We start from the raw sequence: 24629 nt of genomic DNA, 5'->3' as shown, positions 1-24629 counted from the left end.
CACCCAAAGGTGGTATTGATCACCAGTAGGATCAAGGCCTGTTTTTGCCTTTTAAAAAAAGTTTGGGATTGAGGTAGGGGGAAGGTAAATAGTATAGGAAAGATTTTAGGAAGAAGAGATTTAGTTCTTCTGAAGGACTAATCTAGAACAAGACAAGGATCTAAATAAAAAGAAATGAAATAATGCCATTTGCAGCAACATGGATGCACCCAGAGATTATCATACTAAGTGAAATCACAAAGACAAATATCATATGATATCACTTATATGTGGAATCTAAAAGATAATACAAATGAACTTACTTATAAAATAAAAAGACTCAAAGACAGAGAAGACAAACTTATGGTCACCAACGGTGAATGATGGGGGTGAAGGATAAATTAGGAATCTGGGAGTAACATATATATACTACTGTGTATAAAACAAATAAAAACAAAGACCTATTATATATATAGCACAGGGAACTATATTCAATATTTGATAATAACCTATATAGGAAAAGCATCAGAATATATATACACATATGCTGCTGCTACTGGTAAGTCACTTCAGTTGTGTCCGACTCTGTGTGACCCCATAGACGGCAGCCCACCAGGCTCCGCCGTCCTTGGGATTCTCCAGGCAAGAACACTGGAGTGGGTTGCCATTTCCTTCTCCAATGCGTGAAAGTGAAAAGTGAAAGTGAAGTTGCTCAGTTGTGTCTGACTCTTCGTGACCCCATGGGTTGCAGCCTACCAGGCTACTTAAGCATAAATATACATATGCATATATAACTAAATAACATTGCTATACACCTAAAACTAACACAACACTGTAAATCAACTATACTTCAATTTAAAAATTTTTCTTTAAAAATGATAAAAAAACAAAAAAATAAAGCAAGGGCATAATATGGGAGCAAAACCCGGTGAATGCCCCATTGCTGGGCATTTGCTGTTCTATCTCAATACTTTGGCCAACTGATGCAAACAGCAGACTCATTGGAAAAGACCCTGATGCTGGGTAAGATTAAAGGCAGAAAGAGAAGAGGGCGATAGAGGATGAGAAGGTTGGATGGTATCACCGATTCAATGGACATGAACTTGGGCAAACTCTGGGATATGGTGAGGGACAGGGAAGCCTGATGTGCTGCAGTCCACGGGGTTTGCGAAGAGTTGGACACGACTTGGCAACTGAACAACAACAACTCTAAAATGAGCCCTGGTCCACGCCTCTGTGCACAACGCCACGCACGTCATCCGAGACTCAAAAGCCCCACACTGTTCCTGGAGCCTTCCAGCTCTTCTCTGATTCCTGTTCCTGGCGGCCAACCTCCCCCTCTCTTTTATAACCACAAAGCACATGTGATCAGTGTGAGACTAACACACTTCAAAACTCATCTGTAGTCCTGGATGCCACAAGGATTTGACTTAAGGATGTAAAAGTCTCACTTCCAGGAAGGTTTCATAACTCTACGTCAGGTGGTGAGGCGTGGTGGTTGGGATATCAGAGCAGTAATAGAATTCCTACGGGCAGGGTCATTTAAGCACTCTAAGCCAGAAGTGCCTCGTCTGTAAGATTAGGGTAATAATAATAAACATAGCAACAGCACTCATTACACAGAACTGTTGCATACACTCAGTGGGAGCATACACATAAAGTGCTGAGCAGGCCGGGTGGCACAGCGTTAAGTTGCCAATAAATGGTGGCTGTCCTGACTACTAAAATTGAGTCACCCAGAGAGCCTTTAGGTGGCTAGAAGGGATTACAAAACCCGACTGATTCGGCCAATTAATCGGAAACTTCTCTCTCCGTGAGAATGATGTGTGCTTGTTGAAACACATCGCCGCAGCTACAAAATGTAGACAGGAATGAGGAAAATTCCAAAAGGCAATTCTGAGAGCACTGATTCCATCCCTCTAATTCCTTAAAAACGTGATGCCTTTTGGCCTATGGGGCCAAATCGTGCTGCTTATCAGAAAGGCTCACACCAGGAAGTGTTATCTCCATTGTTGTCTTTGCCCCAGTTCTGAGCCAACAGCCAGGAATGCTGAAATTTCTGAGTTACACCTGCTTCTCCCTGGCCTCGATGGTTAGAGAGATGATGGGGTAGATTTACGCCAGCCCTGTGCCCTGATGACCATCCACATGCATCTCAGCCCTCATTCTTTAGTTTCTGAAAGTTTCTCAAGGCACACCCTCAACCTGAAGGGCAAGAAAGGCCTTCTCTACATCAGAGCCACAAATAAGAAGTAAGTACAGGAGGCTTTTCATGTTAGATGTGGTAATAAGTGGGAAAGTCCAAAGTTCTGCACAAAGAGCAGAGCACTCGAACCCAAACAGAAATCTCCATGGAAATGCCTCTTGTCAACAACACTAGGAAACTTTTAAAGGAACAGTTTTCGCTGATGATCACACAGTGATTCAAGAATCCCTGAGCTATGTCTCATTAAGGTGTCATGCTTGAGATGGCCTGCAAGACGCATGACCTCAGTTTTTTTCACACAGTTCCTGTCTCTTAGAGCTTTAATATTGCTTAACGTTCATACATTCCTCTGGTTGCTAACTAAACCGTGAACTCATCCAAGGCCAGGAAATGGCTCAAAACCGGCTCCTCAGCATCTTGGACATGCCTGCTTGTTTGCTGAAGAAGTGAAACGCTCAACAGACTCTCCTCTTAGGCCCACATTTCTTTCTTTAAAGTACCTAGCACAGCTGGAGGTTTGCAGGTAAGTCCTTCAGCAGTAATAGAGGTAGGGACCAAAGTCAAAGCATGGAGAGAATGCCTCTAATCAAAATGATCTTTGAAAGTCCCTTGGATCAGCCATAAAGTGGAGTATGTATGATTACTGAATTGAGTCAAGACCTGCACAATACTTAGAACAGTGCCAGGAACAGTGCTCAGTACATGCCAGCTCCAGTGAGGTTTAGAAGTCTCACGCATGGACTGGAGCATTCAGAATGAACTGTCTTTTAGGTGATCCAATTCCTCGTGGTGAACAAGGAAGGATGTATAATCCTGATGGTTTTCTGCTTACCTGAAGGGTTTATGCTATTTTTTTAATATATCAAATCTCTATGCTGTGAATACTTTATATTTATTGAAGGAAAGTTAATTTACAATGTTGTGTTAGTTTCAGGTGTACAGCCCAGAAATTTAGTTTTATATGTATATGTGTACACACATACACACACACACACACACACACACACACACACACACACATTGGGCTTCCCTGGTGGCTCGGACAGTAAAAAATGCAGGAGACCCGGTTCAATCCCTGGGTTGGGCTGATCCCCTGGAGAAGGGAATGGCAACCCACTCCAGGATTCTTGCCTGGAGCATTCCATGGACAGAGGAGCCTGGGAAGCTATAGTCCATGGGGTCACAGAGTCAGACATGACTGAGTGACTAACACTTTCACTTTTCATATATATTTATTAGTGTTATTACTTCTTTCTCAGAATCTTTTCCCTTATAGGTTATTCATTAAGTATTGAGCAGTGTTCCCTCTGCTATCCAGTAGGTCCTTGTTGGTTATCTATTTTATATATAGCAGCGTGTATTTGATAATCCCAACGCCCAGAACACTTTAAAGAGATGTGCCTGTCAATGGAAGACCCAGAAAAGATAAAAATACATGAAAGCCCCCAACCCAGGGAAGGTTTGTTAGACTTCAATCTGCCTCTCCACCCAACGGCTACCGCTTGTCTGACCTTGGGTCCTGGTCTCACGCACCCTTGAGGAGGGTGGTTTGGGGTGGGGGTGGGGTGGGAACAGGAGGACACGAGGAAGATGCCATCTGGGGACCATTCTTACCTGAGGAGTAGGAAGACGCACGGCTGCTCGGAGAACAGGGGACCTGCAGCCCGGCAAAGCCCAGGCTTCTCTGCGAGCCCCTGTCTGAGTCAAAGCTAGTCTGTGCGCTGTGGCCCTGCTCCTTCTGCCCAGAGGCCCGCTGGTACCAGCCTCGCAGGTGCTCTGCCACTAAGGCCTTGTGGATGTTTTTGGTGATGTGCTCTGACTTGGCGGCAGCCTTCCGCGGCAGCCGGAGTGTGGCGTACGGGTTATGGGGCACCCGGTCGACCTCGTCCTCGTGAAACGACCTGCTGCAGTCTCTTGGGCGGTCGTATCCGTAGTGGGCGGACGACCGGTAGGAAGGATTCACACTGTACTGTCCCTCCGTGTCGTTCTCGTAGACGTAGCCGCCGGCGTAATAGAGGTCACACTCCGCGTAGGGTGTGTACCCGGCAATGTAGTAGCTGGAAGGAGGCTGCTCCTGACTCTTGGAGTAGACGCCATTCCTCAGACTATCCTTGTGTGCTAGGTTGGGCATGCTTCCCGAATTGGAAGTCGAGACATTCTGTTTCTTGGACCGTCTGCGACCCCGGGAGCGAGTGTCCAGCGTCTGGGTGGTGTAATAGGGGCAGGCCACGGGCGTGGTGCAGTAATACTCGGTGCTCGACTGGCTAGTGTAGGAAGATCCGTCATCCAGGATTTCAGTGCTGCTGCTTCTTTGGGATTTGGAGAGGGTGAAAAATGGCTTTTCGTGGTCCATCTCGGAAAGCAGGTGAGACTGAGACTCGAGGCTTCCACTCCGCTGGCGGCAGTGCTGAGATGAAGGCTCAGGTCTGAAAGAGGAGAGAGAGGCAAGCTTGCTAAGGCCAAAGAAGGAAAGGAGGATTGAGATAAGGGAAAAGGACATCATGTTGAATGAGTTGATAGCTCTTGAACTGCAATAGGATTTTTTAGATTTCCAAAGCTGACCCACAACAGAATTCACTGGTTTCACATGGTCAAAATGAGAAAAGAAATAGGTTCGGTCAATTGGGCAGTCCACATTCCTCTTTGAAAATAGAGAGGCTAAATTGATGATGGACAATCTGCAGCAAAGCCTAAGAAAAACCCACATGTCTTTGGAGGGTCCTTTTTCCCAACAGGATAGCAGGATACATAGACTAGGGTGAAGGCAGCATTCATGGGGTGAAGGGGGGGGCAAAGCCTGGCTAGGCTACTGGAGATCTCTGGGTTGACTCATGGCTCCATCACTTCCCAGGTGTATGAACATGGGCAAGATATTTAACTAATCTCCCTCTCTTTAATGTAAAACAAGGACAAAAATAGTACCTAATATCTCCAATCAGACTTGTTGTGGGGACTAAATAATATAGGACATATAAAACACACAGCCTTCAAGTAAACACTTCAAAATGTCACTGTTGTCATTATCTTCATCCACACCATTGAATAACAGAGAGTAATGTCTGGTTGGAAGAATTAAGGCACAAAACATCCAATATCTACCCAAACAAAATATATTTTCAAGAACATTTTCTTGGCTGATATATTTGAACTGTTAAGTGCATAGAAAATGTAGAGCCATAAAGTCCTCCTGCAGAAAGTGATTAAAAACACAGCAAAGTGAAACAAAATCTTAGAGCAAAAGTCAACAGAGACAAAGGCACTAGAACGAAGCTCTCTTACTCCAAATGGCTGCTACTGTAGGCGTTCCGGGTGAGAACGGGGGTGGTGGGCATGCTTCGTCCTCCCTGGGGCCGCCTCTCCAGAGTTTTGTAAGGACTGCTGTGTGTAGACAGCATTTCTCTGTGATGGGAAGAAAGAAATCAGAAAATGATGAGCCTCCCAACATTTCTGGCAAATCTGTAATAAGCTGATTAGAAACTTAGTGGAAGGGGAGAGATAAATTAGGATTTTGGTAATAACAGATACACATTGCTATATATAAAACAGATAATCAACAAGGACCTACTGTATAGCACAGGGAACTCTCCTCAATATTCTGTAATAACCTATATGGGAAAAGAATCTGAAAAAGAATAGATACATGTATGAAAAGTGAAAAAGTGTTAAGTCACCCAGTCATGTCTGACTCTCTGCGACCCCATGAACTACAGTCCAGGCTCCTCTGTCCATAGGATTTCCTAGGCAAGAATACTGGAGTGGGTTGCCATTTCCTTTTTCAGGGGATCTTCCTGACCCAGGGATTGCATCCATGTCTCCAGTGTCTCTTGCACTGCAGGCAGATTCTTTACCATCTGAGCCACCAGGGAAACCCCAGATATATGTATATGTATAACTAAATCACTTTACTGTTTACTTGAAACTAATACAACATTGTTAATCAACTATATTCCAACATAAAATAAAATAGATACCCAACAAGGACCTACTATATAGCACAAGGAACTATACTCAATATTTTGTAAGAACCTATAAGGGGAAAGAATCTGAAATATATATATATGAATAACTGCTGATAATTGTATATATAATTACATATATGTATAACTGAATCACTGTGCTATGTGCCTGAAACAAACACAATAGTGTAAATCAACTATACTCCAATTAAAAAAAAAAAAAGAAACTTACAGGAAGCTGAAGGAATGGGAACATAAAGAGATAATTGGGAAAACTGTCTTTGTGGTTTAGTATCCGGGTGCATCTTAGATGAGTCTTAGGGGAAGCACAAGTGATCTGACTCTGAGTCATAAATATGAAGGAAAAAACGACAAGACTTTTGAAAAAGAGTGTACGAAATAAAATAGATTGAAAGCAAGGAGAGCAAGGGGCAGCAAGTCCTTTTTCTGTAAAAAGTCTCATAGGAAGTACTTTTGGCTTTGCAGGCTACCCCAATGATTCAGCTCTGCCCCTGAAGTAAGAGAGCAGTGTAGACAATATGTATATGAATGGAGGTGGCTGTGTGCCAATCAGATTTGACTGTGGATACTGAAATTCAACTTTCATATAATTTTTATGTTACAAAATTGTCACAAAAAACATTACTGTTTTTTATTTGCCTTGCAATTATCCAAAATTCTAAAAACCAAGCTTAGGTCATGGGAGATACAAAAATAGGTCACAGGCTGAATTTGGCCAGTAGATTGTCGTTCACAGCATTCTTAAATTGCTTTGTCCACTTCCCAGCACAGTGAGAACACAATTTGAAATTATTTTTTTAATTAAAAACAACTTCGATTACCTCATTTACTACAAAAGCACGGCAAAAAAGTTAAAAAAAATACTCTGTTTTTACTTTTAAAAACCAAAAATTAAATCTTACTATAAATTCACTTTCAAAACCCACTTAAGGAAAAAACACAACTTGATCTAACATTTTATGTTGCTTAATATTCACCCACACTGTTATTTTAATGAGTGTATAGCATTCCACCGTAAAGACTGACCATAATTTACTTAAACAATCCACTAGTTGAGCATTTGGGCTGTTTTTATTTGTCATTAGTATAAACAATGCTGTGAGATAAGCATCCTGTAGTTAATTCAAGAGGAAAAATGCCTAGAAGTGAAATTGCTGGATAAAAGAGCAAACACATCTTAAGCTATAGGGGATAGAGGCATAATAATTTTTTAAGATAATGATTTACCCAGTTATGATTCCTTCTGCTGAAACAGCTTTGTTTTCCCTGATATAATAATCACGCCTGCCCAGTGCTATCTGACATGACTTTCTTCGGTGATGGAAATGATCTGTATCTCTGCTGCCCGGCATCAACAGACATCAGCCACATGTGCCTATTAGGACTTGAATTGTGACTGGTAGGACTGAGGATCTGAATTTTAAATTTTATTTGCTTTTAATTGAACTGGGCACCACAGCTCTAGACACCTGGATCTCTATTGTTTAAGGCAACAATTCTTAGATGCTAATCTATAAACTGGGGCTAATATGAAATAAAGGTTTTCACCAGTCTTTGACAAATCAGAAATAAAACAAAATGTTGGTTATCTTTTCATAAGTGAAAAATCATTTCATCTAAACAATCCTCTTTTATTTTGAGACTAATTTCCATCTTTTCTGAGATGCAATAAAATATGTTGGCTAAAATCACATCATAGGCTTTGCAGTCAGGCTACATCGGTTCAAATCCCAATTCTGACATTTACTAATTGATGAACCCAACAAGTGATCCATGTTTTCTGGTCCTCAGTGTACTTATCTGTAAATGCTAAGGATGGTAGGAATACAATGACCGTTTTCTTACAACTAAATTTGTTATTATATATTAAACACTTGGAACAGTGTCTGGCACATACTAAGTGCTCAACAAATGTTAACCTTATTATTACTACAACAATGACTGTATTTTGGCTATGTGTCATTTTTTCATGAAATCACAGTGCTGTTTGTGTGAACATACTAATTAGGCAAAGTAAAAAGCTGGTAATCCTATCTTGGACCCAATTTAAAAAAACAAACAAAAAACCTAGTAGTGATCCATGCAGCCAAATTCTGGGAATCACTGGTCTTTCATTTTTTAAAAAGTTATTGTCCCAAAAATATTTACTTGAGCCACTTGAGAAGAAGTTACAGATTAAAAATGTACTCAAGTCCCATTTTCCTTTGAAAGATTAGAAGTCAGTTCTTTTGCCTGGGAGAGTTGTATTAAATGTTCCTGAGACCTTGGGTGGTGAAACAGAACTTTGACACTATATCCAAATTCAGATTTATAGTTAATGCCTCTATAATTTAATATAAACCAAATAGACTTTAAGGAAACAGCCAAATATATTTTAAAAGACCTCTTTAAAAAGACTTCCACTTGCTGCCAACAACAAATAACTGGGTTAGATTCTACGCTTGATTTTATAAGATAACCCTTTCTGAAAGAATAAACAGGATTTTGGAGAAAAGATCTTACAGTGGTGAGGCATTCACCTCACTGATGATGTGTCTTCTTACCTGGACTGTCTGGTATCCACAAACTGTTCATTGATGGATGACTTTCTGAAATGGATCCTCTCAATACCGAGAGACTTGGGAGGAAGAATTCTTGGAGAATGAGGTACTGAACTTGATCGCTGCCCAGCAAGAGTGAAGGTATCGTTGGCTATAAGTGAATGAATGAATAACTAGGTAAATAAAAAAGTAAACAAATGCCTGGCCAACACCTCCCTCCCCCAAATAAAGTGGAAGATCTGTCTGTGAGTAAAATGTTCTTCCAAAGAATGTAATTTTAAAAGTGCATAAGTTCCAGGAAATGTATTTTTATATTTTACACAATAGAAAATAGAAATTACTGAATGTTCTTGTGGGGACGGACCCAACTTCTGTCAATTCAATAGGAGCCACTTGGAGCACATAAATCTCTCAGGTGTAATGGGTGATGCTTTACAAGAGTTATACCACAGAAAAATCTCAGTGTATAAAGGGCTAAGAGGAAGTTGGCCTATACAGTTGGACTGGATCAGTTTTGCCCAGCTTTACTTTTAACATTCTTAGACCTCCTTGGCTGACCAAAGACTCATCCTATCACTGACAGGGATGAAACTGATTTATGATGAGTCATTAGGGACTTGCTAATGTCTCTCACTGATATTTGTATTTTCAAAGAGGAGTGGCAAGCACGACCAAACCTCAGCAAAAAGGAAGAGTTCTGAAATGCAAGACTTTCACAAACCATTCCATTTGGAAGAAGATAAAGCAGTAGGGTTTAGTGGCTTCCTGAATTGTTTAAGTCACATCAAACAGATAGCCAGCTCCCCTGCTTAAGCACAAGGAAGGGATTATAAGGAAATATTCTACCACTTGATATGAAATTCATTCCATCATGAAATGTGCTGAACATGGGTCATTACAATAGATAAGGTCTACTTCTAGAAAACTGACACAATAACATGTAACACAATTTTTAAAATATGTGCTTCTTCCTAAGGAAAATAACCCCTGCCTTATCCAGAATAAGTAGACAGTGAAAAATCAAAGGCTCCATTATTTCCTGGTACTGTAGTGTGGCCTGCACAATACTCATTTCCTGGTTTTGTTATTAGACACCAAATATATAAGATGTCACCAGTGGACAAAGCTGGGTGAATGACTCTGTGTTACTTTGCAATTGCCTGTGAATCTATAGCTACTTCAAATGTTAAAAAAAATCCTGCAGAACCTTACAAGTCCTTATCAAGATACCTATCTACTCATGCTATGGTACTTTGATTCACTGAAGTCATGTGATTTGTACGATACTATATTTAATGCTGAGCTAACCTATGTAGAGACCTGGGTTCAATCCCTGGGTTGGGAAGATCCCCTGAAAGAGGGCATGGCAATCCACTCCAGTGTTCTTGGATGGAGAATCCCCATGGACAGAGGAGCCTGGTGGGCTACAGTCCATGGGGTTGTAAAGAGTCAGACACGACTGAGTGACTAAGCCCAGCACAGCACAACCTGTGTAAAAGCTAATCTTAACCCCTTTCCCAACCATTCTTCATAAATGTAAGCTAGTTGATTCTACTTTTCCCAAAAGAGTAGTAAATAGGCTTTCCTACTCAAAAAATTTCTTTATATTTCAGAATATGTAACATTTTAAATTGAAAAGGGAGAGCTACTTACGATCATCATAGGTGGTAGTGTCAGACAAGGAGCTACTTTCTGATGGGATGATGTCTTCTGTGAACAAAATAAACTGTCTTTAGTACAATGGTGCCTTTGGACACCCCTAATAGTTCAATAGAACAATTTTCAATGGAGTGCATCTTATTTTTACTTAGATAAATACAACTAATTACAGTGCATTAGGAGTAATTAACTGTCGTGAGAATGCACTCATTGACCACTTGAGACATAAACAACTTACCTACTGTATAAATATTACACTGGATTATTTCTTACAATGAAACAGACTTGAGAACCTTCCTTTGAGACTCTACTGCATTGTTAGGATAACATTTTTTGAGCTCTCTCCTGAAGAGAAGGGCTTTTTCTTGATAGAGTGAGGACATTTGTGGTACAGAAGCTTCTCAATCAGACTAGGGTTTCCTAACACTGGGTGGCACTACTGACATTCTAGATTGGATGATTCTTTGTTGGGGGGTGCTGTCCTTTGCTCTGTAGGATCTCTAGCCTCTACCCCTGGATATCAGTACCGTCCCCACCCTCAGTTTTGACAATCAAACAGGTCTGCAGACACTTCCCAGGGATGCAAAACTGCTGCTGGTAGAGAACCACTGAAATAAATAGACCTGGATTCAAAGCTTGGTTTTGTCTCTTATCGGCTGGGAGACCTTGGGCAAATTACTCAATCTCTCCAAGCATCATTTGGCTCAACTCTAAAATAGGGATGAGAATAGTACCTGGTGTTTAGTGTCTTGGTGAACATTCGATGACATAATAGATGTAAAGCCCTTGGCCTTGCTCCCAGTACAAGACAAATGCTCAATAAATATTAACTATACTTATTACTTTGGTTACCTACATACAGCATTCTAGTGAAAGAAGTCTGATGGTTGGAAATGTCCATAAAAATGTGATTAATACTGGTGCTTGTCAAATGTTACAAAATGGGTTTAGCAAAAAGCGACATCTCACTTTGCTATACAGCAGAAACTGACACAACATTGTAAAACAACTATACTCCAATAAAATTTTTTTTTAAAGTGACATCTCTGATGTGTTGATGTGCTTTGGCAAATCATCCCATATTCAGTTGTCAAGGATGGGCAAGGTTACAGGCAAATGTGACACCTCAATGTAAGCTTCGAAGCCACTATGAAGTGAATCTCCCCATCCAATCTAAAATTAATCTCTATCAGAGCCAAGAGGACTGTCTCTTATTGGACACATGGTAGAGCTGGAAGGTGAGATGCCAGTATAGTCAGCTGTCAGGCAGGCTTTAAAAATAATCCACCCGATATACACGCAACCATTGGCATCAGTGCTGCCCAAATGTCAGTCACTGTAAAGGATAACATTTGAATCTTAACAGTTGGAGATGAATGGGCCACAACAAATGGCTATTAGAGTTAAGTGCCCTGCTCACCACCCATCTCCTATACGTCCAGAATGTGGCCACCAGCAAGGCAACTGGATTTTGCATTGAGTCAAAACCATCCTAACTTCCCCAGCTGTAGTTGACGAACACTTGTGTGTTGATGTCCATGCATTCACTTACCAAAAAGCCATATCTCTGCTTTTCAAATCATATGCCCTGAAGCTGAGTATTCTTTAAACCTCATTACCATATTTTGTCAAATCTAAGATGTATAATTACTTGATATCCCAGTAAAAAAATGAAAAAGTACTGATCGTAACTATAATGCCTCATCTAGTATAAGAATTATCCCAATTTCACAGATGCTTAAATGGGGGGAAAAAAGTCTTGGAATCAAAAGAAATAATCATATTTCAACCAATGACCAAGGCTAAAAATCATGCTAATAAACACAGAAGGCCAGTTGGACTTGAAATCCACCTAAATGAGATTTTTCAGTTTCATTTTTTTCTGAATATTAGTTTTAGATACATAATGTTGAGAATTTTGAAAATACTAAAGAGAATTAAGAAGAAAATTGACATGACATTCTATAAGTATTAATATTTTTGAACTCTTGCCCAACCAGTCTCTATGCTGCTGCTGCTGCTGCTGCTAAGTCGCTTCAGCCGTATCCGACTCTGTGCGACCCCATAGATGGCAGCCCACCAGGCTCCCCCGTCCCTGGGATTCTCCAGGCAAGAACACTGGAGTGGGTTGCCATTTCCTTCTCCAATGCATGAAAGTGAAAAGTGAAAGTGAAGTCGCTCAGTCGTGTTTGACTCTTTGAGACCCCACGGACTGCAGCCCACTAGGATCCTCCGTCCATGGGATTTTCCAGGCAAGAGTACTGGAGTGGGGTGCCATTGCCTTCTCCGAGTCTCTATGTGTACATATTTATTCAATGTCAGGACTATGTTGTGGCTACAATTTTGTATTCTGCCTTCTGTATTTAATAAAACAATAGGAACATATGTCCATAAATAGCCTCCATAAATAACCATAATTGTAAGAGTTCTTTTCTATCCACATATATTGGATAGGTCCTAAAAAAATATATGGCCTGCTGCATTAAAAATCTCTGAGAAACTATTATGTAGGGCCCAGCTGTCTTAATACTCTTATGTTTTCAAATATATTTCTTGCAATGACATCAGGCCAGTTGGAGGTGAATCTCTCTTATTGAGAACCAATATTGCTGGGTAAAGCTCTTTCATCCTGAAAATTAAAGCAATGCAATAATATAGTATTAAAACAGTGAGGTCACAGAAAACCAAGTTAACATACTTGTGAGAATGAAATTCCGAATCATTTTTATCCTAAGATACTTAAGGATCAATCCATTCTTTTCTCTCTCATCAAATGAACTGGTATGGAAATGGTACATTCCATCAAGAGGACTGACTTAGGTGACTCAAAAAAACCTCACTAGTTACTAACCTGGTAAGATAACTGTTGCTTTCTGGCTGGGTTTCTTTCCACATCTAATGCGGTACTCATTTATAGCATTTTCAATCTCCTGAAGCTTTTTCACTGCATCCGTGTAATCTTGCTTTCGTTTTTTCTTCACGGTTTTGCAAAGGTCGGGCTCATTGGCAAGCTTCTTCGCAGCCTCAACCAGCTTTTGCTGTATTAGGAAATTGCTCTCCAGTTCTTGCAAAGCAGGATCCTGCATTCACATGATGATATTGCTTTATTTTTATGGACACACACAGTCACTCTCATATGTTCTGGATAATAAAATTTCTCTTTCTCATGCATTCTCACATCAGATGCTCTTTGTGAATGAAATGTTCCTAAGTTTTACTGCTTAGGTATTCTCAAACACTTTCCTAGACGACAAGACCTCCCTCCTCCATTTACTTTAACTTAATAGTCCAATTCTCTTTCCTTTTCAAAGAAGAGAATTGGCCTTCCATTCATTCAACTGGTTGGATGAAGATCATATTTTTCAAGAAGGGATCCTTCACCCAAGATTCGTAGCCAGAGAATGTTATATGCACAGCTTCAGAAACAGATAAACTAAGATTCCATTCTTCTTTCTGGGTAATTCCTGGTTGCATGGCCCTGGACATATTACTTAATTTTTAATGCTTCAGTTTTTTTACTTGTAAAATGGATGTAACATCCACCTTATGAAGTATGGTGAAGATGAAAGGAAACACTGTATGTGCATTGTTTAGCTCAGAGCTGGGTAAACATTGAACACTTAATAAGCAGCAACGCTCGCTTTATTATTAATGGAAACCACTACTACTTTCTAAAGCCAAGATGGCCCAATTTCTACAAGAAACATGAATAGGGTCATAGTGTCTGATGACACACAAATAGCAGGGTGCACCCTCTATTACCTAACAGATCTTTTAACTTTATTATACCTAAAGTGCTATATGTGTCTTATCTCACTGAATACTCCTTGCATCTCTCAGAGGGAAGGACAATCATTACCCCCATTTTATTGAGGAGAAAACCAGAGAATTGAGACTTCAGAGAGGTCAATGATTTGCCAAAGGCTACTTGGTTTTAACTGGGAGACTCTAGTGCTGAAATTCTTAAAATAATGTTTCTCAATTTATAAATACTTAGAGTTCATTTAATATTCTCTCTGTTTAGAGGAGTCATGAGAACTCAATTTTAACTAAACTGTACATGAAGGAAAGAATTCAACTTGGTCTCCATGATCACTTTTAACTGGTGAGATAAAAATGTACAGCAGTAACTCAAAAACCAAAGAAACAAGTCAGCTACATTCAACTGACAGCTTTTCTGCCTCACTATTGATAGAAGTGCTCAGAACTGGTGCCCATACCTCTTCACTTGGCAGCAAGTTGTCATCTAATTTGAACGCGGTACCTATACGCCTTCTGACCTGAGGAGGTTTCTCACCTACGTTCAGAGGATACTCCTTGGGCATTTTGCCTGTGAGCTCCTATAAAACAGGACAGAACCGAGAGGGAGATTACTGACCCTGGCTGGAACTGTCAAACACAATTTGAAATGCTCCCCAAAGCAGAAGACACTCACAGCCTCCCGCAAACAGATCTTCTTAAGCTCTTCAACTTTCTTCAGGAGCTTTTCTTGCAACAGTTTTTCCTTCTTCTTGAGTTCAAGGATCTTCTCTCTCTTTTGCTCCTCACTGACTTCTGAGTCTTGAGAACCTGGACGTGGGGTGGGGGGTGGGGAGGGAGGGCAGGGAAGGTTTATACAGGCCTGTTTCCTTCCTTTTCAGAGGACAAAGGATTTTTAAGGCAAACCTGCTATTTAATAATAGTTTCTTTCTTTTCTCCTTGTTTCTGAACATAATAAAAGGAAACTGGAGAACATTTTCTCATGCTTCTGGGCATCTAACAGAACCTGGTAATAATATATGCCTTTTGCATTTCGGTTCAGTCATTTGGGAAGCAATGATAAAATGTTTCATGTTTCAGACACATCCAATGAAAAAATTCATTTTTCTGAGCAGGAGAGAAGGTAAGATGTTCTTGGAGATAGTTGTTTGGAATGTTCTTTTGGAAAGTAAGCAAGGCAAGGGGATATTCTGGGTTTCCCATTCACAAGCTGACAATGGGATTTAGATGAGAGTATTTTTAGTGAATTATGTATACTTAGTGATACTCTCATATAAATGGCTGCAGAGTAAGGGTTTAGGAGCAAAAATCACTTTGGGGGTGAGATGGAGTTCAAGGGTTGTAATCATGGTTGATTTTATGTTAAATGGAAAATTAGACAACTGTCTGTAACAAAAACTACACATTGGAGAAAGAAAAAGCTTACGGACCTGATGGGGAGAAAATATTCTTGCAAGCTACCCTGAGGCACTCACTGTCTCAGCATCTAATGTTAATTATACAACCTGAACTTTATAATTTAACTTGCTTCATATTCTTTTAAAAATTAATTCCAAAATTTTATTCAAAATTGCTGTATACTATAGGTTCTCATATCCTTACTTATTTCGGAAATAATGGGTTAAAAGATACATTTAAAAGTGGTTTGCTGCTGCTGCTAAGTTGCTTCAGTCGTGTCCGACTCTGTGCGACCCCACAGACGGCAGCCCATCAGGCTTCGCTGGGCTTCTCCAGCGAAGAATGGGCTTTGTCCCTGGGATTCTCCAGGCAAGAATACTGAAGTGGGTTGCCATTTCCTTCTCCAGTGCATGAAAGGGAGAAGTGAAAGTGAAGTCGCTCAGTTGTGTCCAACTCTTAGCGACCCCATGGACTGTAGCCTACCAGGCTCCTCTGTCCATGGGATTTTCCAGGCAAGAGTACCGGAGTGGGGTGCCACTGCCTTCTCCTAAAAGTGGTTTACAACCCCCCAAAAATGTAAATTAAGATAAAGATGGCTCATGTGCTCTCTAATCCAAAAATATTACCTGAGGAAATTAAACTGCCGTTGCTTGCCATAATGAACTGGCTTTTCGCCTCAAGTGTCACCAGTTTGGAGACCCTTGGTGCTCCTGTCTCCGTCAAGTCCATCGCGATATCGTCTAAACTCCTGGCTGAAGGGATTTTTGCCTAACACAACATGGAAAGGGAATTCATTCAGTGACACCTATCTTGAATTAATAAAATGATTCAGTTAATGAGGAATAAAAATGTCAACACAAAGGACAATATAGAATTTTCATGTACTATAAGGATATTTTTCAGAAAAAAAATTCAGATTTCAGCTTTGTCGCTAAAATGTTTTATTAGTCAGGCATGATTTTTCCTCATGGTATAGTTCGATCATTAACGTTAAAAGGTCATGAGTGCACACACACACAATGCCTAAAAGTTGGCAAGTCTTACAACTTTCAGAGCAGGCTATATGTTGCCCATCTGTTAAATGTAAGAAAAATTAAAACAACTGGTAGTAAAGTTAAAAAACACACACACACCAAGACTCAAGAAACAAAAACCCATGAGGTTGCATCTTTTCTAAGAAAGTTTATCTTCTGAACGGAAAGTAAATGAAGGATGGGACTTTGTCCTTGTAGAAATACTTTCAGTTACTTACTTTGCTTTGCTTCCGGTCCAAGTAAAACTGATGCTGACTAATGGCCATTACCCAGATGGACTTGATGAGAGAGGAGTTCGCATACCACGTTTGTACAAAGAGGCCACTCTGCCCAAAGGTTCTTCTGGATACTGAAATCCTAAAAGATTAAGGAAAGCACTCCTGATTTATCTCTGGCCCAGCATATCATCAAATGTGCCCAGTGGGTAACGTTGTAACAAAGCACCTCCTTAATTGTTTTTCCTCTGCCACACCCTTGCCTGCAAGGACCAAGCTTCTGATTTTCTCCTTTTTATGAGAAAGCCAATCACACCTGGGTAATACCTTCTTTTAAAAGCAGTATATTAAATAACACAAACACACATCTTCAAAAGCAGATGAGAAAATGGACAGAGTATTAGAAAAAGAATACACACATGTATATGTATAATTGAATCACTTTGCTGTACGCATGAAACTAACACAACATTGTTAAACAATTATGCTCTAATACAAAAGTTAAAAAAGTAAGAGAAAATGATTATTAATATGTAAACCATATAATATTTTAGAAAAACAGTCTAGTGGGCTTATGCACATAAATATAAATATTCTGTATTCTGCACAGAAGCGTGATACTGGAAATAATAGAAATTAAAAATTATTTCAAAGCAGATGAGAATCAGCCACATTGGAGACTGTACTAAAAACATCAAGTTAAAGACCACAGGATGTGCGACCATCACAAAAAGGTGAGAATAAACGTGTTACTTTAAAGATCAAGCAATCGTGACCTGTGGGATCACCACTTCCTCCAAGGAAAGAGAGCATCTCAGATCTAGGTATAATTGTCTGGCTTTGGCACTATCAGAGGATGAACATAATAATATTGTCTGATAATACGCATGTCCAAAACTGGCCCAGATTACTGCTTATGTACTGGATGAAAAGAGAGAGGGTCAGAGGAGGACAGTGCAAAAGACAGAAAGATGGGGGCAGGGTAGGCAGACACTGTGTGAGGAGGGGTTGAGGGGAGAAGAGCTCCAGTGTTCTTTGTAGGAATCTGCCTTTTATCTTCAGGTCATCTTTTTGCCACAGCTGTTTCCTCCATCCCTCTGACCTCCAAATATCCATAAACTTTTATCTGAAAAGCAACCACTGTGGGCCAATAAGGAATTCCTCTGAGGAACTTGGAGAGCCTACAATCTTGACTTCAATTCATGTTGATAATTTAGGATCTTTTTTTTTTTTTAAGTGACCAAGAATACCAAACTTAAAAATGAGCAAAGGATCTGAATAAACATTTCTCTACAGAAGGTAGACAAATAGCCAATGAGTCCATGAAAAGATGCTCGGCAAGCAAATCCAAACCAATATGAGTTATCAGTGCACATCATCAGGATGGCTATTCACACACACACACACACACACACACACACACACACACACACACACACACAGACACACAGAAAAATAACAGATATTAGAGGATATGGAGAAAATGAAACCATGCCCAGTTTTGATAGGGATGTAAAAGGGTGTAGCTGCTTTGGAAAACAGTCTGGCAGTTTCTCAGAAGGTCAAAGAAAGAGTTCCGATTTGATCAAGCAATTCTACTCGTAGGTATGTACTCAAGAGAAATGAAAACATATGCACATGAATATTCATAGCAGCATTTGTGGCTAGTCACCGGACCCGTACAGAAGAAAAGGCTTTTATTCTCACCTCCGTGGATCGTGAACTTCAACAGCAAACTTTTTCTCACGGAAATATAAGTTCTCCAGCTGTTTCCATTGGAATAACTAAGAAATGAAGAAAACAGAAACGCCACACAGTTTTAATTAATGCTAACTTTTACTAAGTCTAGAAATCAGCTTAATAATAAAAAAAATCAAGAATTAAGATTGAGATTAGGCATGAATATGTAATGTGGCCCTTTTACAAACCAACTATAGCGTGAAACCACTTTATTCTTTCTTTTGACAGTAATCTTCACTTCATCACTGTTTCTTGAACAATAAAACCAAGCAACTGTGGGGAACATGCATACTATTTTTCCTTTGACTCAACTAAATAAAAGAGTGAGTAAGGAAATTGTAGATTCCAGTAAGCACATGCCTTCTGATTAAAGATGTTGACTTCATATTTAAATGGAAAGAGATTCAAAGGGATGTTTCAATAAGACCACAGATTAAATTTCAAAAGAATGCAAAGTGAAAGTAAAACGGAACCCCAAGCAGGGGTGATTCTCAGTGATAATTTCCCCGCCTACAAGAGTTCCCCTAAATGCCACAGAAACTGACTGCTAGGAATTGGAGGCTCGGTGGGATGGGAGTGAATGCTGACACTGCCCTCATGGTTTCTGAGCTAGAGCTTCCAGTTTTGGTAAAAGAATACATCAACATATTCCCACTGTTGATACTCTAATGCTGCACACCAGGTGTAATCTGCCAGTTGGGGGGGAGAAATACAACTTACTAGCAATAAGCATCTGAAAATTTAACTTGTAAAAAGCAGCTCATTCACAGAACTGAGTGGGCCCTCCTGCATTTTCTGGGTTCATTCCCAACCCTTCACCTTAGCCTGAGACCCAGGTTGTCCTCTGAACTTTGATTTCGTAGTCGGGAATACCTCTTCTCCATCCCAGTCTTGTTGTTCAGAGAAATACTAGCACAGCAATTTCATTCCATTATTTGACTTTAGCTGGATTTTTAACTTACGTTCAAAGAATCTTCGTAAAACATTTTAATCATTAAGAAAATAACTTCTCCGCAATGCACCACCAGCAAAATCATTTCCTGGGGTACAGGAACCAAGACTTTTCACCAACCTCATCTGAAAGGAACAGCACAAGCCGATGGTTCCTATGCCCATACATCTGGGAGACAGACCTGTTCAAACTGGACTCCCCATCCCAAACAGTGAAATAAACCATCACCCACTGAGAACACAGCCCTTCGTGGTCTGAACACGTAGCGTCTAACTACAACCCTCATCCAGGTAGAAAGAGGAGTTCGTGGGAGCTTAAAGCTACATACCGATTTCCTAAAATGTCTGTAGTTTCCAGGCTTTCATGTCTTTTAATCCCAAGGTTCAAAACGTGAGATAGCGAGGGGAAGGGAATCTCCAAGGTGCTCTCTCCCTCCCCCGCTCCCTCCTGTCCCAGCTGGGCAGCTCCGGTGAGTTCTGCACGGAGTTTCCTAAGACACTTAGGTGTAACTCAGTTTCACAAACCGAGCCTCCCACGGCTGACACGCTACTGACATCAGCAACTCCTCCAAGTGACACCACCCCGGTTCCATTCTTTCCTCCATCAGGGAGAGGACGGCCAAGTTCTCTCTAGCAGATTTCCCCCGGGAGAGAGACGCACTGTCCACACGGGGTATGGGGGAGATTCAGATGGTATTTTCTGCGAAGTAAGCTGCTTTGAATCCAGGCACAAATTTCACTGGAGGCTGGGCGAAGAGGACGTTGCTCCCGGTTTACTCACCCTGGCCGCGAACAGGTTCGACAGGAAAAGCCACAATGCAGCTCAGCTGTGTTTTCCTTTGCGTCCATTCCCACACACATAAAAACTAGGGCTGGACTTGAAACCTGATCTCTGTAAAGCTGCCACCTCCCCCTCTTATCACTTACAAATGTGAAACACAAGGCTCTCCATTCGGCACATCTCAGCATTGAGAACAGACAGCCCCCTGCAGCAAAAACCCTACTTAAAATGTGAAAGGTTTCAGCTAATTTTAAAGAGTTTGAAAAAATGAGACGGCAACTCGGTTTGCAAACGAAGTTATGGGAATGAGACTGCATTTTTAAGTCTGAAAGGCAAAGCCATTTCCCCATGTGAAATCTTAAAAAGTTGTGATGGTGGAGCGGGATAGGGGGCATTCCCTGGCAGCCCAGTAGTTAGGACCTGGCACTTTCACTGCTGTGAGTTAGATCCCTGGAAAGGTTTTGCAAAATGTGATTTCATATATGTGCCTGTAATAGTATAAAAGTGAACAAGAATGGTATAAACTTCATTCGTGACAGCAGTTCAGGACAGTAGAATGCAGTTCATGGCACCACAAACTTCAACGTTACCAGTCATGTTTATTTTATTAATAAAAATAAGATGAAGTCAATATAACAAAATATTCGTAATCATCAACTTAAGTGGTTATGCAAGTGTTGTCACATTCTTGGTATTCCTGCTTTTTTTTCATTTCTAAAAATTATAGAAGTTTGTATAAAGTGAACAAAGGTCAGTCTATTTCATACAAGAGTGAGATTTCCACTTCCTAACCATTGGGAATCGTCTAATTTAGACATGTATTACCTGTGTGATTCTTATCATTGTTTGAAGTAGCTAGGAAAACACTTCTAACTGTAGTGGCACTTGAGCTAGCTGGCAGCTGGAAATAAGCTAGCTTGCCTTTTCAAATTTCTGAAATCATTCTTCTATTGTGCTTTTAAACTATCTTGGAGTTCTAGACCTCAGAGAGCCAGGATAAGGCTCTGAAAATGGCAGTGGAGCTGAGTTGAAGTGGATTCCTTTACTCATTCAACATGTCTAGGAACGCACCTGGCAGGAGCAGTCAATTGCCCAATCTTCATTCCTGTCCTTTTGGCCAGTGTTTTCCTTCTAGGGTAAACACAAGATCCCTCTCTGGTCAAAATCACTCAAGATTTTGGGCCAGTGGAAGGATAATGGGAAAATGTCAGAGAGATATCCACCAGGCTGACCTGACTTGCTGGGGTCTCTGTTTAAAAGAAATGGCCTGACGGGGAATTCCCTGGTGGCCTCCAGTGTATGCTTGCTCAGTCATGTCTGACTCTTTGTGACCCCATGGACTGTAGCCCACCAGGCTCCTCTGTCCATGGGATTTCCCAGGCAAGAATACTGGAGTGGGTTGCCATTCTGTTCTCCAGGGGATCTTCCCAACCCAGGGATCAAACCCAAGTCTTCTGCATTGCAGGCAGAATCTTTACCTCTGAGTCATAAGGGAAGCTTCTCTTGGTGGTCTAGAGGTTAGGATTTGGTGCTTTTACTGTGGCCTGGGGTTCAATCCCTGATGGGGGAACTAAGATCCCTGCAAGTCAAGCTGCACAGTGCAGTGAAAAAAAGAGAGAGAGAAAGAAATGGCCTGATATGTGAATAAACCACTCCACTAATCCTGCCTGGAAAATTTCATGAACAGAGAAGCCTGGTGGGCTACAGCCCATGGAGTTGCAAACAGTCGGACATGACTGAGTGACTAAACAACTGTAAATCACCTGAAAGATGAAGAAGAGTTGCAAGAAACCATGTAAGGAAAAAGATCAAGGTTCAAAGGAAGGCACAACTGAGCTAAGTATGCTTTACATTCTCCATTGTTTGGAGAATACTGGACCCCATACAGAGAAGCACTATTATAGGGTATAATGTCTTACAGGATAGAACAAAGCTACTATATATATTGAATCTTCCCTCATAGCTCAGTCAGAAAAGAATCTGCCTGCAAGGCAGGCAGACCTAGGTTCAATTCCTGGATCGGGATGATCCCCTGGAGAAGGAAATGGCAACCCACTCCAGTATTCTTGCCTGGAGAATCCTGTGAACAGAGGAGCCTGGCAGGCTACAATCCATGGGGTCACAAGAGTTGGACACAACTTAGCAACTAAACCACCACCACCACTATATATATTATATTTTATGCATGTATATGTATAGAGAAAATTTGTAATTTTCATATTAAAATAGAATTTTTTTTTCCCTCAAAACAAAATTTCCACTCTTGGGAGATTTGCAGGGGGGTGGGGTGGGAGAAGAGTTTTATTTGCTTTGCCACACAGAGTTAAGAGCATGAAACTGGACTGTTTCCTAAAGCGATAGTTAAACAAGCCTAATGACAATCATTAATAGGTATTTATTCCTGTTTATGTGGCATTCACTAACAGGGTTGAATTTGAAATTGTGTTCTGTTTAGAATTCATGGTGTTAGTGATGAAAGGAAATCCCTATATGGTGATAATAAAACTATAAATTAGGTCTTCCAGACTTCTTTCTGGGCTTCCCAGGTGGTGCAGTGGTAAAGAATCCGCCTGCCAATAAAGGAGATGAAAGAGATGCGGTTTTGATTCCTGGGCTGGGAAGATTCCCTGGAGAAAGAAATGGAAACCCATTCCAGTAATCTTGCCTGGTAAATTCCATAGACAGAGGAGCGTGGTGGGTGGCAGTTTCGAAGAGTCTACTCTATGCTCATATAGAATGATTAGTTGTGCCCTTTAGCATCAAAACAAGGAAGAAGATAGAAAGAGATGAAATAATAGCTAGGATTAACTTTGAGATTACAAAATAAATAGAGAAACAACTGAAAAAGTCAAAGAGGAGCAATGAGAATAGTGATAGCAGCAAAGAGATAATTAAAAAAAAAAAAAACTACAACAGGAAAAGAATGTTTCCTTAGGTTATAAATCACCTTGTCTTAAAAAAACAAAGTGTCAAAAATGTAATAACTGACACAGAAAACCAAAGCTGAATCAAATCCCATTTTATAAGTGAATGTGTACATATAAAAACAAAGTGTCAAAAATGTAATAACTGACACAGAAAACCAAAGCTGAACCAAATCCCATTTTAAAAGTGAACGTGTATATAATACCATAGTCAGAATCTATTCTCTTTATCCTTAGATGTAAAGGAAGTTGACAGTTTTAGAATAATTTGCCACACATTATTGCACTTACAGGGCTTCCCTGGTGGCTCAGCGGTAAAGAATCTGCCTGTCAATGCAGGAGACTTGGGTTTGATCCATGGGTCAGGAAGATCCCCTGGAGAAGGAAATGGCAACCCACTCCAGTATTCTTGCCTGGGAAATCCCATGGACAGAGGAACCTGGTGGCTACAGACCATGGGGTTGCAGCGAGTCAGAAACAACTGAGCAACTAAACAACAATTACACTTTAATGAGATGCATGGGTTGAATATTTAAGCCATTTTGTTGAAACCTATAATCCATATTTAGTTAGACCCCACCATTATAGGCTCAAAGAACTGGAAGAAATCACCTTTCCCCTTCCTATCCTACAATCACACTGATGCCTAAACATCTGAGATCACAAACTTTAGAAAAAAAGACTATAAGGGAAAGCTGGACTTTCAGGAAACCAGAAGTCACATACTTAAGTAGCTCTATTCCTTTACAAATTCTTCTTCAATTAACAAATATATCTTGTCCACCTTGTACATGCAAAGTCCTGTTCTCATTGGAAAATAATGACCAGGTCCCCTCCCTTGTGATGCTTACCTGAACCAACTGGACCATATCAGAGTGCCTTGGCATACATGCTGATTTCAACACATGTGCTTTATTTGGCAAGTTGCTTAACTTTCCTGAGTTTCAGTTTCCTCATCTGTAAAATGGGACCAACAATGCCTGCCTCAGAGGATTGTTGGAAGGGTTTAGTTGAGATTATGTTCACAAAGCACTTAGCACAGTGCCTGGCTCAGAATCAACATTTAGTAAGTGATACAGTCAGTTGTATCCATTAAGGACTCTCAGTCCAATTCCCTTATTTTATCATCTTTTCTCAAAATGGAGAAGAGCCACTTAATAACAGAAGTGAATTCTTTCAGTCGTGTCCAACTCTTTCTGACCGCGTGGACTATAGCCCGCCAGGCTTCTCCATCCAAGGGATTTCTCAGGCAAGAATACTGGAGTGGGTTGCCATTTCCTTCTCCAGAGGATCTTCCTGACACAGGGTTCGAACCTGTTCTCCTGCATTGCAGACAGATTCTTTACCATCTGAGCCACCAGGGAAGCCCACTTAATAGCAGACCTAGAACTAAAAACAGCTGTCTGGATCCCACATTTGTCTTTCCACCAATGAGAAACAGTCAGGTTATTCTGTTGACACATCTG

General features: G+C 40.6%; 1 protein-coding gene across 17 annotated transcripts in view; it reads right to left on the bottom strand.

Moving 5' to 3' along the window:
* FRMD4B (FERM domain containing 4B) overlaps positions 1-24629 on the bottom strand; it is a 388656-nt gene that overhangs the window by 6451 nt on the left and 357576 nt on the right. For all 17 annotated transcript variants that reach the window (XM_081528400.1, XM_081528396.1, XM_081528395.1 and 14 more), the window contains 10 exons: positions 18475-18551; positions 16771-16909; positions 16145-16286; positions 14797-14930; positions 14582-14701; positions 13213-13441; positions 10356-10412; positions 8706-8853; positions 5465-5584; positions 3800-4611 (listed from right to left, as the gene is read on the bottom strand). In XM_081528400.1, coding sequence (XP_081384526.1) covers positions 3800-4611; positions 5465-5584; positions 8706-8853; positions 10356-10412; positions 13213-13441; positions 14582-14701; positions 14797-14930; positions 16145-16286; positions 16771-16909; positions 18475-18551 — 1978 coding nt within the window. The remainder of the gene's footprint in view (positions 1-3799; positions 4612-5464; positions 5585-8705; positions 8854-10355; positions 10413-13212; positions 13442-14581; positions 14702-14796; positions 14931-16144; positions 16287-16770; positions 16910-18474; positions 18552-24629) is intronic.

Source organism: Giraffa tippelskirchi, chromosome 9 (genome assembly GCF_054371585.1).
Source record: "Giraffa tippelskirchi isolate mGirTip1 chromosome 9, T2T-mGirTip1v1.2.pri, whole genome shotgun sequence".
Lineage (NCBI taxonomy): Eukaryota > Metazoa > Chordata > Mammalia > Artiodactyla > Giraffidae > Giraffa > Giraffa tippelskirchi.
The sequence above is the reverse complement of the archived record's forward strand: the minus strand, read 5'-3'. Positions and strand labels throughout refer to the sequence as shown.